This window comes from Thamnophis elegans, chromosome Z (genome assembly GCF_009769535.1).
Source record: "Thamnophis elegans isolate rThaEle1 chromosome Z, rThaEle1.pri, whole genome shotgun sequence".
NCBI lineage: Eukaryota > Metazoa > Chordata > Lepidosauria > Squamata > Colubridae > Thamnophis > Thamnophis elegans.
The window spans coordinates 132,752,400-132,767,836 of NC_045558.1; the positions used below are offsets into that span (position 1 = coordinate 132,752,400).

General features: G+C 44.9%; 1 protein-coding gene across 1 annotated transcript in view; it reads right to left on the reverse strand.

Annotated features, from left to right (window-relative positions):
• Window positions 1-15,437, reverse strand: part of ARHGEF15 (Rho guanine nucleotide exchange factor 15) — a 100,601-nt gene that overhangs the window by 20,318 nt on the left and 64,846 nt on the right. The window contains exons 5-7 of the mRNA XM_032234482.1: window positions 12,693-12,748; window positions 9,703-9,935; window positions 3,485-3,645 (exon numbers count right to left, since the gene is read on the reverse strand). Of these exons, the coding sequence (XP_032090373.1) occupies window positions 3,485-3,645; window positions 9,703-9,935; window positions 12,693-12,748 (450 nt within the window). The remainder of the gene's footprint in view (window positions 1-3,484; window positions 3,646-9,702; window positions 9,936-12,692; window positions 12,749-15,437) is intronic.

Consider the following 15,437-nt stretch of genomic DNA (forward strand, 5'->3'; position numbering starts at 1 on the left):
CAAAAAATCGGTTTTATGCAAGACGAGGATAATTTACTAAAACAAATTAGAGATCAAAGTCCAATGCATATAAAGAGACTATATAATGCATTAATAGAAATGGATTCAGAAACAGAATTAGTTAAAGACTGTATGATAAAGTGGGCTCAAAAGGGGGAGGGGAAGTAGGGTAGAGGGGAATGATGGAGGGAAGAAGGGAAGTTGGAGGGGGGCGAAAGAAAGGGTGTATGGAGGGTCGAAGAGGTACATTGGGTTTCTATTTTGGGGGGTTTTGTCGACAAGAGGAATGGCTGTGTTTATTGTTTAATGTTATATGGCCCCGGTTATGCACAGTATATGTGACTGTACGAAAATGAAATGGAAATAAAAACACATTCACAACAAGAAAAAAAAAAAGATGAAAAAGAAAAAAAAAGAAAAAAAAAAGAAAAAAAGAAAAGGCAATTCAATCATGGTTTCAGTATGGGCAGTTACAGGCCAGATGGAAAAAAAGATCAAAAAATCGGTTTTATGCAAGACGAGGATAATTTACTAAAACAAATTAGAGATCAAAGTCCAATGCATATAAAGAGACTATATAATGCATTAATAGAAATGGATTCAGAAACAGAATTAGTTAAAGACTGTATGATAAAGCGGGCTCAAAATTTTGAAGAACCAATAATGTTGGGTACATGGGAAAAGATTTGGGTAAGAAATGTAAAATTTACACAAGCCCAAAATTTGAGAGAAAACTTTTATAAGATGTTTTATAGATGGCATTTAGATCCTTAAAAAACTGGCCTCTATGTATCCGAACTTACAACCTAAATGCTGGAGATGTGATTGTGCTGATGCTACTTACTTTCATATATGGTGGACTTGTAAAAAGGTTAATGCATTTTGGATAAAAATATGGTGGATTATGCAAAATGTTCTTAAAAGTAAATATTTGTAAAAGTTTGTTTTTCAAAATTTTCATTAAAAAAAAAGCTGAAAACTTGGGTGCATCTTATACACTGAATACTGCATGTTTGGCCTCCCAAAGGCCCTCCCCTTCACCAAAATGGCCATGCATAACTTTTAGAAGGCTTTCAGAGATCGCCTGCGGGCTGGGGAGGGCAGAAATGAGCAAAAAACGGCCTCTTTTTTCACCTCCCTCCAGCCCCCGCAGCACTTTATAAGCTTCCTAAAGACTATCCGTGCCCTTTGTTTAAACAAAAAACGGGGCCGTTTTTGTGAAAAACGGGCCATTTCTTTGCTCATTTTTGCCCCCCAAACCCGCAGGAGCACTCTACAAGCCTTCTAGGGGCTATTCATGCCTTTTTTTAAAAAAAAAATAGGCCCGTTTTTGTGAAAAATGGGCCGTTTTGGGGAGGTTTGCAGAGTGCAAAAACTTTTTTTTTTAATTTTCCTTTTCAAAACCTTGCTGCATCTTATACTCCGGTGCGTCTTATATTCCGAAAAATACGGCAGTTGTCCAGTCTCTTCTTAAAACCCTCCAGGGTTGGAGCACCACGTCTGAAGGTTAACTGTACCACTGGTTAGTTAACCTCGCTTTTAGGCAGGTTCGCCTTAATTCCAGGTTGCTTCTCTCTTTAATCAAAAGTCTATCGAGAATCTCAGTCATCCAGGGCATGGTTGCCCCAAAGGTGCTTTTTTTCAGGAGGCAACTGGACTTTCTTGTTTTTTTTCCCTTTCGAAGGCCTTTCGCTTCCCATTCAAGAAGCTGCTTCAGTTCTGACAGGATAGTGGGAAATGGAAGGATAGATATTCCTTGCAGACAGTTGGTCATTTGCATCCTTTTCAAGCAGGGGTGTCAACCTTGATTTTATTGAGGGCCACATCAGGGTTATGTTTGACCTCAGGGAGGCCAGGGAGGCGTGGCCAGCTTGATGTCACTCGTGTTGGGAGTGCCTGTCGCGACCCGAGTGCTCTGCCAGAGAGAACGGGCTCCTGAGCTCCGTTTTCGGCTGCCACAGCAGAGGTGGGTTCCTACCAGTTTGCACCTATTCGGTAGAACCGCTTCGTCAAATCTACCGAACCAGTTAGAAGAGGTTCCACCAGTGGACCCGGAAAGCAGGCCACACCTACAGAAGAGGTCCCAATTTTTTTTTAAACCCACCACTGGCCCTTGGATATGATTATTCTACACTATCATGCTCATATTTATAAAACTCAGTGCCTCTGTGAAAGGTAAGGATGACTACTGCGTTTGTGGTGCAATCAGAACATTGCGTGTGTTGAAGTTGTTTTAACGCAAACCAAAGATGCCTTTTAAAAAACAAGTGTACATCATATTCTGATGCATGCCAGTGCTGTGTGTGAGGTAATTTAAGGTGGTTCTGACAAGAGTCATCGGCATCTTCATATCCGGTCACATGGGCGGCAAGCCACTCCCATCCGGTCACATGGGCGGCAAGCCACTCCCACAAAGGAGGCCACACCCACAGAGTAGGTTCGAACAATTTTTGAAACCCACCACTGCACCACAGCCTCTTGCAACCTATTGCCAGTGAAAATGGTCGCTGTGGCAGCGGAAAACGAAGCTCGGGAGACTGTTTTCACTGGCAGAAGTGCTGTGAACCAGTCCTTTGCTGTTTCCAAGATGGCCCTGTGGGTCAGATCTAAGTTCCTTGCGGGCCAGATCCGACCCCTGGGTTTGAGTTTGACACCCCTGTTTTAGAGGGTTGTGAGGTTTATCTGTGTCCTCAGGGTCACCTAAGAAGTGCTCCTGGTTCCTATCGTCTGCAATTATTTTTCCCCTCTGAAAATCCATTCCTACTCCCACCCCATTCCAAGGGTGCTCATCCCAAATTGTATAGGGAAAAGTCTGTAGAGATTCCCTTCTTGGATGAGAAGCGAAACGTCTTCAAAAGAAAAATGAAGGAAGTCTAGGTGCCTCCTGAAAAAGCACCTCTCTTTGATTAGTTTCCATCCATTGTTTCTCGTCCTTCTGCTTTGATGCTGTGGAAAATAAGTTGACACCTCCCTTATTTATAGTAGCCCCTCAAATACTGGAATACTGCTATCATGTCATCCTTCATAATGACCATCACCCCTCGCACATATGTGCTAGTCGTTCCCGACTCTAGGGGACAGTGCTCATCTCCGTTTCAAAGCCAAAGAGCCAGCGCTGTCGGAAGACGTCTCCGTGGTCATGTGGCCGGCATGACTAAACGCCTAAGGCGCACAGAACGCTGTTACCTTCCCACCAAAGGTGGTTCCTATTTTTCTACTTACAGTTTTACATGCTTTCGAACTGCTAGGTTGGCAGAAGCTGGGATAAGTAACAGGAGCTCACTCTGTTACACGGCGCTAGGGATTCAAACCGCCGAACTGCTGACCTTTCTGATCGACAAGCTCAGCGTCTTAGCGTCCCTCCCTTCAAGGTGATCAGTAGCAAATTGAGGATTTCACAATTGGCTGCCTTCATTCATTCTGGAGAATGATCCAGAGCAATGAAGATTGGATGAAAGATGGGAAGAAAGGGAAAAAACCTGACCTTTCGCTCACTTCCTGGACTTTGCGTATGTTGGAGAAGAGAATCCGGTGCTCGCGCAGAAGGATGGTGCCAGCCAGCTCCCGAGACTCCATGAAGTGCTCGATCAGAAGGGCAAGCGAGCGTAGGTAGGAAGCTTCAGAGGTCACCACCTCAAAGAGACTCTGAACCCAGAGGCCCAGACCCACAAAGAAGACACAATGAGTAACCTCTTACATTCACCATAAATGTGTTATGCAAAAATATGTATAACAATGTTCCCCCCCTGTTTCTAATTTCTTACTCTATTCTAATTCTCAGTACCGCCAATCTTGTTAGAAAGATCTTTTTCTATCCATCATCTCTCACCCTTTTGGAAGTTTCACTTCCTCTCTTTTTAACTTGCCTCCCATGGGTCCTCATCTACAGCTTTCATTTTCAACCCAATCATTATCTCCATCTCCGCTATTTTTTGCTGCCACTCCACCCAATCCTCTGTCTTTTTTCCAAAAATATTTTTAGGTTTACTGGATTCCATTTTTCTACCACCCAATATATGTTCTCCCAACTTTATCTTATATATCTTAAAGAATAGGCCACGGGAATCTTTACCAGATCAATGGACAGAGTGAGGCTTAGAGTCCATCGTTTAAGAATGGTGATCTGCTATTTGCAATACAATACAAGCAGGCCTTGTTAAAATATTCATGACTGGGAGAGACATGGGAGCAAGGTCAGCCAATGAATATGCATAGCAACTAAGCCAGCCAATGGGAACTTAAACAGAACTGAGTCTGTGCAGAGAATTGAAACAGAAACGTAAGAAGAAAGCAGTCTGCTGCTCTGTGAAGTAAACTAGCAGTCTTTCTGGTCTGCTGAAATGAATCTAACTGCTTGTGTTTGCCTGTAACTCTCCTGCCTTGTGATTACTGGGAAGAACCACCTGTTGGTATTGTACATTTATTCATCTATTCTTATGTATATAAAGAAGTTAATGAATCCAGCTGCATCAGTTATCTGTCTGTACTTCTGGATTTGAATTTATGCAACAAACTCTGAAAGGCCTTCACTTATGATCACAACTGGGAGCAGAATTGTGGTTGTTAAGTTGTTCTGGTCATAATAGCAATAGCAGTTAGACTTATATACCGCTTCATAGGGCTTTCAGCCCTCTCTAAGCGGTTTACAGAGTCAGCATATTGCCCCCAACAACAATCCGGGTCCTCATTTTACCCACCTCGGAAGGATGGAAGGCTGAGTCAACCCTGAGCCGGTGAGATTTGAACAGCCGAACTGCAGAACTGCAGTCAGCTGAAGTAGCCTGCAGTGCTGCATTTAACCACTGCGCCACCTCGGCTCTTAAGTGAAGACATCCACATGACCAGACCTGATTCCCCCCCCGCCAATTTTTAAAAGCAGTTGTTAAGCCGATCATGTGGTCATTAAGCGAATTCACTCTCCCAAATGGGCATCTTTTGCCGAAAACTGACAAAAACCATTGATACTGGATGCTGCAACTGGTTGCAAATGTGTGAGCTTCATCACTGGAGGCTTCCAAGAAGAGACTGGACTGCCATCTGTCAGAAATGGTGTAGGGTTCCCCGCTTAGGTGTGTGTGTGTGGGGGGGGGTGTTGGACTATATGACCTACAAGGTCCCTTCCAACTCTGTTAAATCTGTTAAACATGTGAGTCGATTGGCAAGAATCCAACATGTGGTTTTGTGATCACGGGGAAAAGAGAGCAGCGCAACGTTTTCCGACAGTTAGGAGTGTTTTGCACGGCATAAAACGCACTTCTTTCTGAGGCCACTGTAGCTCCAATGGGTTGTTAAACAACCGATTGTGAGTCAAGAACTACCTGTAGTTGATGAGTCAGATTTCACCCAGGGGAACCTTGCAACAACCTGTTGGCTGCCTAAAGGAGACAACACAATGCTGGCAACAGCTGGAACAAGATGTATTCTGCATCATGAAGATACAGCAGAGGTAAAAAAAAAAAAAAAAAGTCGCCAGGGACATATCTGTGCTTGGGAATGGCTCATATTTTGCTTTATTCCATCGCTAACACAATTTACAATTATGTCTTGTGTTATCGTGTGTGTGTGTGTGTGTGTCAGAATCCACTAACATACACACGGAAAGTTCGTACACACATATCAGCACAAAATTCATCCAACATTAGGATATTCTGTCTCCCTAGTGCCACATCAGTTGGAAAAATAATATTAATCTGTTGATATAGCTTGGGTCATAATTCACGCGTGAAACACCCAGTCCCAAGCTGCAAATAAAGATGGCTCTCAACTTAAAATGATCTCATTTTCTAGGTGGGGGGGGGAGAACCCCGCCAACACAACTCCTTAGGGTGTTCAATAAAACTTTGCATGTTCTGATCGTTCTCAAAGCAGAATAACAGAGGTGGAAAGGACCTTGGAGGTCTTCTAGTCCAACCCCCTGCACAGGCACGAAACCCCACGCCGTTTCTGACAAATGGTTGTCCAATCTCTTCTTTAAAAAACCTCCAGTGTTGGAGCACCCAGGACATCTGGAAAGAAATTGTCCCACCGATGAATTGTTCCGACGGCCAGGAAAACTTCTGAAGGGTCATTTCCATGTCTAGTGGTTCTCCCTGCTCGACCATCACGGATTTTGATGAAATTTGGTGTGAACTTGCACACCCGTCCCCAATGAACATTGGCAAAATGTTGTGTTTGCAGATGCAATACTTGAGGAGATATAGTCATTTGTTTGACCCCATACTGTAGCCTTCGACTGAGATTTCAACAACTTTGAGACATAATATCTCCGGCAATATTATGTTGAGAGAAACAAAATTGCCCATCTTGCACAACTTCTTGTGCCACCGTGTTTCCCCCGAAAATAAGACAGGGCAGTGACATGCGGCGAGGTTTACAGTTGGTGAGGCAAGAGCGTGGCGGTGGCTAGAAGCAGCGTTCCCGCGGCTGTTCCCGACAGAGGCGTCTCGCGTTTATGTCCGCCATAGATATGAGACGCCTCTGTCAGGGACAGCGGCGGGGAGCGAGGCAGCGGAACGTGCCCCAATGGGTGACTCTGCTTAAGTGTTTAAAAAAAGCCTTTAAAAAAAGTGCCCTCTGCAGGAGTAGGCGAGAGAACCACGTGCCTCCTTTGCATAAGGAATTTTTCGCCTTTTAACCCTTGCTTAACTCTCCTCAAGTGATTATAAAGATAGACTAAAGGAGGCACGTGGTTCTCTCGCCTCCTCCTGTAGAGGGCACTTTTTTTAGAGGCTTTTTTAAACAGTTAAGCACTAAGCAGAGTCATCCACTGTGACTCTGGCAGCAGCTACCTCAGCCTTTTTCCTTTTACATTTTCTTTTCTTTTCAGGATGACAGTGGTGAGGCCCTGCCTCCCCTGACTACACATCCCTGTGACAGGGTCTTATTTTCGCTTGACGCCCAAAATAAGCACTTGGACTTGTTTTCGGCGTGATCTTACTATTTTTGAGGTGCAGGAGGCAGTGAGTGTGGTCACCTCATGGCTGCTGCTGTGTTGCGCGTCACTGGACCTGCTGCTCTTTTTGTGGCGGCCATTAGCGTGACAAAAGGGGCACGGTGGCTAGAGTTGCGGGAGTGGCTGTTAGGTAACGACTTGTGGGGTGCATGGGGCATGTTCCCCTCTCCCTCCCCTCCCCTCCGGTCTCGCCTCTTCACTTCATTTTGTTTGCGTGGCAAGTGACCAGAGGAAATGGCAGGGATGGAGGGCTTCCTTTCAGGGGAGATCTTATTTTAGCGCATGCGCTCAAAAGCCCGATTGGGCTTATTATCCGGGGAGATCTTATTTTAAGGGGAAACAGGGTACATTAAAGAAAATAATAAAAAACATTCTCATGAGCGATCTCCATCTAGATAAGTTGGACCAAAGTTGGCCAAAAATGACTGCAGCTCGAAAAAAGATTATTTCATTTCATTTCATGCGAGACCGCCTACTGCCACACACCTCCCAACGGCCGATAAGATCCCACAGGGTGGGCCTCCTTCGGATACCGTCAGCCGGACAGTGTCGGCTGGCGGGCCCCCGGAGGAGAGCCTTCTCTGTGGCTGCTCCAACCCTGTGGAATCAGCTACCCCCAGAGGTCCGGACCTTACCCACTCTCATGGCCTTCAGGAAAGCCGTTAAAACCTGGCTGTTCCGGCAGGCCTGGGGCTGTTGACCTTAGTGTTAAGGTCCAGCCCCGATTAGAACGTATGTGTGTTGTGAATTTTAAACTATTTTCTTATTTTGCTTTTCTTTTTTTCTTCTTTCGTTGTAAGCCGCCCAGAGTCCTTAAATTTAATAAATGAAATGAAATGAAAAAAGATTAAAGTTTGCCTTTATTATTTCTCTGGAAGTAAAGGTATGAGACACGTGAAACTTTGTGCGCAATAACTTAGCAACACAAGGTTTACGAATATAAAATTTCATTCTGCTACTGCTTTCCCAAAGTTCGCAAATTGAGTGTAAAGTTGACAGTTTTTGTAAAAACGCCAAAAATGGGGCATTTTCAAACCACCTTCTGGAAACTCTGTAACACTTTACCAATGTTCGTATTGTGCATATTCACACCACATTTCATCAAAATCCGTGATGGACGATTTATTCTCGAACATTCTTGCTATTCTCGTTGGGGATAGGTGCCACCTGTAAAACATCTTATACAAATTTTCTTTATATGCTGTTGACATGGTCATTTTATAATTTTGAGACCCCAATTTCTGCCAATTCTCTAAGTCTATCCCATGTTCCAAATTTTCCCCCCAAACAATCATAGATTCTTTCACTTGTTCTTCTTCTGACTTAACCTCTAATAAGCATCCGTACAGTTTTTTAATCACCTTTTCATCAGTACCTATCAAAATTTTATCTAACACAGTCTTTTTATCACGGAAACCTTCCGTTTTTGAAATCTTTATCATATCTAGAATGTATTTGCACATATGAAAACCAGTTCATCTTTATTACCTTGCTGTTCCAGTTCTTGCATAGATTTAAGTTCACCCTCTGCATTCAATATTTCACTATATCTAACTGTTTGTTCCTTTTTGTATGTTATTGGATAGGGAAAAAGCTTCAATAGTTGATAACCAGGCTGGAATTTTTAAGTAGTGCTGCCATTTAATCTTCTCCCAATTTAATAACAAAGCCTCATGTTTGTAATGTCTTTCAGCTGCTTTAAGTAGTAAGTGTGCTCCTCGGAGGGGCACTTTTACTTTTCTTGTATTCCTCATTATATATCTTTTTTAGTTGAACGCAATCTCTATCAAACAATTTTTTGTTTTTTGAAACTAGCATTTTGTTAGGGTGAGCTAGTCATCTGTTACTGAGAACCGAATTCAAATTTAAAATTAAGGATACAAGCCCTTCTAGGTAAGATCCCCCCACAGTTATTTCTTAAAAGAGATGTGCGTAACTCTATGGTTTCAGGGGCTAACATCCATTTGGTAACTTCCTTAGCGTTTTTCTTCTTCCATTTAATTTTTACCTGGGTATTTTGAGTCTCTAACCTGGGTAGGTAGGCTGTGCCTGCCCTTAAAGAATTCTGGTGCAATGTGAGAGTAAGGAGTATTGTATTATGACTTTCCAGTCGTGAGTCTACCTCAATCTTCTGTAAGAACTTCAGGAGGTCATATGATATTATCCAGTAGTCAACTGTGGATTTTCTTCCTACTCCCCAATAAGTATATTCTGCTGGGAAGTCGCCCCATGGGGACCCGTTAAGGATACAAAGATCCAAACGTTCAGTCATTTGTCTTACACATAAGCCTGCCCAATTAGCTTTAGATTGTCTGGCATGCAAAGATTCATCTGTTACATTTTCATCATAGTGAATCTTAAACTGCTTATATAATGCTTGATCATTTGGACCCATCCTAGCGTTTAAGTCCCCCCCCCCTATAATTATTGCAGCTTTGGGGAATTTGACTGAACAGCCAAGAATAAAATCTTCTATGCTGTCCCAAATCTTGTTAATCATTAAATACCCCCTGTGTTTTAGTTGCCTTGTACCATAGGAAAGCGTGTCATCCTAACAGCAAATCATTTCTTTCTACAGTCAATAATCTAGAATTTCTTAATGTTATCCATTCCTTTACCCACATCAAACCTGTTGGGCAATTTTCTGAAAGCAGACCACTTGAGATGGAATGGCCCTGATGCCAGTTTCGGACACCTTTAATTCTGCCTGGTGGGAAACGCCTTCCTTACCTAAGTCCTGTTAAACTCACCTCTTGCATTTTCCTCTCTTCTGGGCTGATGTTTTCCAAAACGCCACTTTCTCGCACAGCTGGCAGCTCCTGCCAAAGGGTGCTATGAGGGACGGGGCCCTGGGGTCCCGTTGACCCTTCCCCAGGAGAAGGGGCTCTGTAGTCCGAGCTGCTGAAACTGCTGTTCCGTGGCACCGTTTGCCGCTTGATCTCCTTGGAGATGACGGCCTGGCGATAGGTTTGATACAAAGGCTCTGCGAGACAACAGAAGGCAGAGAAAGACACAACACAATGAACCTCGGTGGGGGAATAACGGGCCATCACCAAATGAACGATTGTCCTCGACTTACAACTGCAATTGAGCCCTAAATTTCTTTTGCTAAGGAGGAGAGTGTCAGTGTTACAAATGGCATCCAGAATTAAATCAGAGTCCAAGGCATTGCTTTCACCAAAGTTCCAATTTAATAAGAGAGACATGTTGGCACATCTGGGAAAACCCGAATCTGAAAGCTTCCCGGTTTTCCCCACCCACTTGAAAGTTCAAGATCTTGCCCCCACACCCACAAGCCCATCACATGGTCCAATCTTCCACTGCCATGCTGGCAGTTCCACCCATCCAGCTCCGGTCAGGTGCAGAGATGCAGAGACAAAGGATGACCTTGGCTTTCTAGAAAGAATTTTGTTGTGGCTACAAAGTACGCAACTCCTTACAATCCTCCCTCTCATTTTCCCACAATAGAAAATACATAGTAGAATAATAGAAAAAGTGGCAGGCCAAAGATCCAAAAGAAAAGATGGCTACAGGCCTGACGGAGAGTTGTGAAGTGAGTTTTGAACCAGTCTACGGCTTTCCTTGACCCAACTGTTAATTGAATCACGGTAGTTCAGAGGTGGTATTCAGACAGTTTTGATCGGTTTAGGCGAACCGATAGTGGCAACCTGCAGGTGGGCCAGTCCACTCGCCCATGTGCAATCCCATCCTATATTACTGTGTTTTTGATGTCGCATGCATGTATAGACAGCGTGAACTAGAGAGCTATTTGCCGTGTTTTATGATGCCGCACGCATGTGCAGATGGCGTATGTGAGCTAATTGCTGTGTTTTGTAATGCCGCATGCATATGCTGATGGCGCACGAACGAGCGAAGCATGCATGCACGCCAGTGGTGGGTTCCGGATCCTGGTGCAACTACTACGGTGCAACAAGGCCTGGCCTCCTCTACATGAATGTGTGCAGCGCGCGCATGCATCCTTAGCTCCTGCGACGCCTCCGTGATGCTCTAGCTTCTCGGCGGAGCGTCGTGCAGAAGCGCCGAAGAGCTCAAATACAGGTAAGGAGGGCAGGCAGGTGGGTGGGCCCTCCGCAACACTGTACCGGAATGGTACCCGGTGCTCCCAACAGGAACCTGTACGCCCGTACCGGGGTGTACCGCCTGCAACCCATCACTGAAGCGCTCATATTTCCAGTGCTGGGCAAACCAGCAGTAACAGTAAATGAATCCCACCTCTGCTGTAGTTGCTAAATTAGCGACACAGTTGTTCAGTGAATCTGGCTTCCTCATTGACTTTGCTTGTCAGAAGGTCACAAGAGGGGATCACTTGACCCTGGAACTTACAACCGTCACAAATATGAACCTGTTGCCAAGCATCCAAATTTTGATCGCGTTTTGATCACATGAGGATGCAGCAAAGGTTGTGTGAAAAATAGGTCACTTTCTTCAGTGCTGTTGTAACTTTGAACTGAATAACGAATGGTTATAAGTGGAAGACTATCTACATGTCATTTAAAAAAAAAAATCCTTCAAGGTTGCAATCATCCAGGTTTTGCCCTGGAGTTCTCAGAAAGCTGTCAGTTTCCTGTTAAATATTATAAGTGTATCTGAAAATCTATTTTAAGTTGTGTGAAGTAAAGGGCATAGTGCAGTGTTTCTCGACCTCAGCCATTTTAAGATGTGTGGACTTTAACTCCCAGAATTCCCCCAGCCAGTTTTGCTGGTTGTGGAATTCTGGGAGTTGAAGTCCACGCATCTTAAGAGAGTTGAAACAGAAACTTTGTGGTAGCTGGCTTGGAATTCTGGGAGTTGAAGTTCATACATCTCAACGTAGTTGAAACTGAGAAACTTTGTGATGATTGATTGTGGAATTCTGGGAATTGAAATCCACACATCTTAACAGAGTTGAAACAGAAACTTTGTGGTAGCTGGCTTGGAATTCTGGGAGTTGAAGTTCATACATCTTAAAGTAGTTGAAACTGTGAAACTTTGTGGTGACTGATTGTGGAATTCTGGGGGGGTTGAAGTCCACGCAGGTTAAAATGACTGAGGTCGAGAAACACTGGAATAGTAAGTTCCTAGGAATGTCTCCAGCACACCTAGAATCTGTGTAAGTGAACTTTGAAAACCTAAAGAAGGAAATCTGGATGAGTAACTACCAGGGAATGGTAGCACAAGGATTTAGCAATGAGGCAGGCGCCCTAATCAGGCTTTTAAACCACTTCAGCAGTGAACTATGCCTCCAGGGCAGCGTTTCTCAACGTCGTCAACTTTTAAGATTTGCGGACTTCAACTCCCAGAGTTGAAAGCACCAGAAGGCAAGACAAGAAACAACAGGTGGAAACTAATCAAGGAGAGAAGCAGCCTGGAATTGAGGAAAAAATTCCTAACAGTGAGGACAAATAACCAGTGGAACAGAAGTTGCCTCCAGAAATTGTGGGTGCTTCATCACTGGAGTTTTTAAAGTTAGGAAGGGCAGCTGTCTGAAACTGTACAGGGTCTCCTGCTTGAGCAGGGGGTTGGACTAGAAGACCTCCAAGGACCCTCCCAGCTCTGTTCTGATTGACCTTAAAAGTAGGAGAAACACCGCTTTGGGATATGGGAGAGAATTTCACGTGGGATTTGAGAAGAAGGAAAAGACATTGAGTCAAGGGCTGTTCCGTGTCTTTAACCGAGTCACTTTTCCTGGGTTTGTCTTTGCTCTCAATTTAATTTTTTAAAAAAAGTGCTGTCCACTTACCATCCTGCAGGCAAAGCCCCCAGTCCGGACTCTTGGAAGATAGCACCGAAGAATGCCTGTGATATAGGAGCAAAGCAGAAAAAGCCAATGATAAGCAATCCTATGAACACAACAAATCTGCAGTTGTTGATTTGCTAAAAAGATGTATTAACCAAGGGAGGGTTTCAAAAATTTCAGCAATGGAGGGGAGGAGCCAATGTCGCGACAATACAACATGCGGTCTCGTCAGTCCGAGACCGCCGTTGACACTTTTGCCACTGGACGGTCTAGTTGGACGTAAACCGTCCCGTAGAGATGGTGAACAGGAAGACAAAGCCTTGCTGGTCTCAGAGACATCGCAAAGTCCCTGAATGACCCAAGGGAAGCGATGAAGATTTGTTAACCAGGGGAGGGCTTCAAAAATTTCAGCAACGGGTTCTCTGTCTGGTTGTGCATGGCCATGGTGGGCATGGCCTAGTCAGCCTCCTGCACCACAGTGGGGGGGGGCATTTTCGCCTTGCCCTGGCTTCGGAGGCTTGCTTTCAGCCTCTGGAAGAGGCTTCCCCCAAGCTCCAGAGGCCGAAAATGGGCCCGTTCCCCCCCCTCCCCGAGCCTCTGTGCAGGCCCTGCCCTTACCTCAAATCCAAAATGGGCCGCGTAGAGACTTCTGGGAGGGGTGGGGTGTGATTTGGAGGTTCTCTGAACTGCCCATAATGTTAGCTATGGGTTCACAGCCCACCCCTGGATGCCACATTTGGAGCAATGTTGGAGAAACAAAAATATCTTTTTTTATCTAGCATCAAATGGAGAACCTTGAATATAGGATAAACCTCTTGGTTTTCCCCCCAAATTTTTAATTTTGATGTCACTGGGAAGATTTTTTTGTTGTTGCTAATGGTTTAGAAAAACCCATCAACCCAGAATTCAGAAATAGAGATGTTCGAAAAACCACAAGTTCAGGAAAAGAGGTTCTATTCCGTCTCTGGATTTTCCTTTCTCATCAAATTACCGTATTTATCGGCGTATAACACGCACCGGCGTATAACACGCATCCCCCATTTTAACACAAAAATTTGAGTAAAATTTTTTTTCATTAAAAATAAATGACTTGGAAGCTCGGAACTTAATGTTGGATTAAAATTTATAACATTAGAACATGAATTACTTCCCCACCCTCTTCTGTCACATCATTTTCCCCCCTCTGATCCCCCTGTACCACCTAATCCCCCCCCCAGATCCACCTGTACAACCTAATCCCCCTGTACCACATAGTCCTGATACCACCTGTACCATATAACCCCACCCCCCATATCACATACTCTTTCCCCCTGTGCCACATAACAAGCCCCCCCCACATAAACCCCTATTTCTATATGTTTTTGTTTTCACCACAGTACCTGGCCTGTGTCGCTAGCAGACTCAGGTTACTCTTTAATTGCGCTGACGAGTAACGTCCTCAGCGTAACGTCAGGGACGTCACTCGTCAGAAGTACGGTGGCCTCGGAGGGTCCTGAGGAGCAGCCTTTAAAACAGCAGCGCGGGCGGCTGCGGACTCACAGCTGATTGGGAGAATGCCGGCGCGTACACTTGGGACCAGAGAGCAGGCGGGCGGGAAGGTAAGCACCCGCAATGATGGAGAAAAAATACAGGCAGCGGGCGGCTCTCTGGCCGCTGCGAGCCGCTGCTGCTAGGATGGGGTTAAATCAGGCAGCGGGCGGCTCTCCAGCCGCCGCTTGTTCAATGATGGGGTTAAAGCGAACAGCAGGTGGCTGGAGAGCTGCCGCCACTGCTGCAAGGTAGGGGTTATATCAGGCAGGGTAGCTGGAGAGCCGCCGACGCTGCCATGAAATGGATGCTGCACTTCTATGAGTATCATGGGCGCCGGTGAATCAGCTGGAGCAGGCAGTTTGGGACCCGGCGTATAACACGCAGTATCGGCGTATAACACGCAGGCAGGGTTTAAGCTTGCAATTTTAGTTTTAAAACTGCGTGTTATACGCCGATAAATACGGTACTTTCTTCATAACTACCATATTTTTTGGAGTATAGGAGGCACCTTTCCCCCCCCCCTAAAATAGGTTGAAAATGTGGGTGCGTCTTATACACTAAATGTAGCCCCACCACCCACCAGCCCTTTGGCCTCTGCCTCCCAGCAATTTGCCTCCTTGCAGCAAACAGCCTGTTTCAGTTTCAGCTTCACAGCCTGATTAGCACAAACAGCTGATTGTCGGTTGGATCGGCCTCCTGACAATGAACTGTTTCAGGCTGCAGGGATTGCCATTGCCTACTCCTGCCTCCATGCACCCCATTTTCTGCCTCCGTATCCCATTTTTGGCATCTGCGCCAAAATTACTGCCGCCAGGAATGGGTAGAAAAAGGGGTGCACGGACACCGAAAATGGGGAATGCGGAGGCTGAAAATGGTACAGGGGGAGGTGGCAATAGACTATCGCAATCCCTGCAGCCTAAAACAGCTTATCGTCAGGAGGCCAATCCAACCAACAATCAGCTGTTTGTGCTAATCAGTCTGTGGTGAAACTGAAACTGGCTGTTTGCTGTTTGCTGTTTGCTGCAAGGAGGCAAATTGCTGGGAGGCAGAAGCAGATTTTTTTTCTTGTTTTCCTCCCCAAAAGCTAGGTGTGTCTTATACTTCGGAGCGTCTTATACTCCAAAAAATACGGTACTCAATTCGTATGTCTTGTTTGACAGCAATGATTAAAGAATATTCTTTCTCTAATGGAAATCCTTTTCAAATAATTAATTAAAT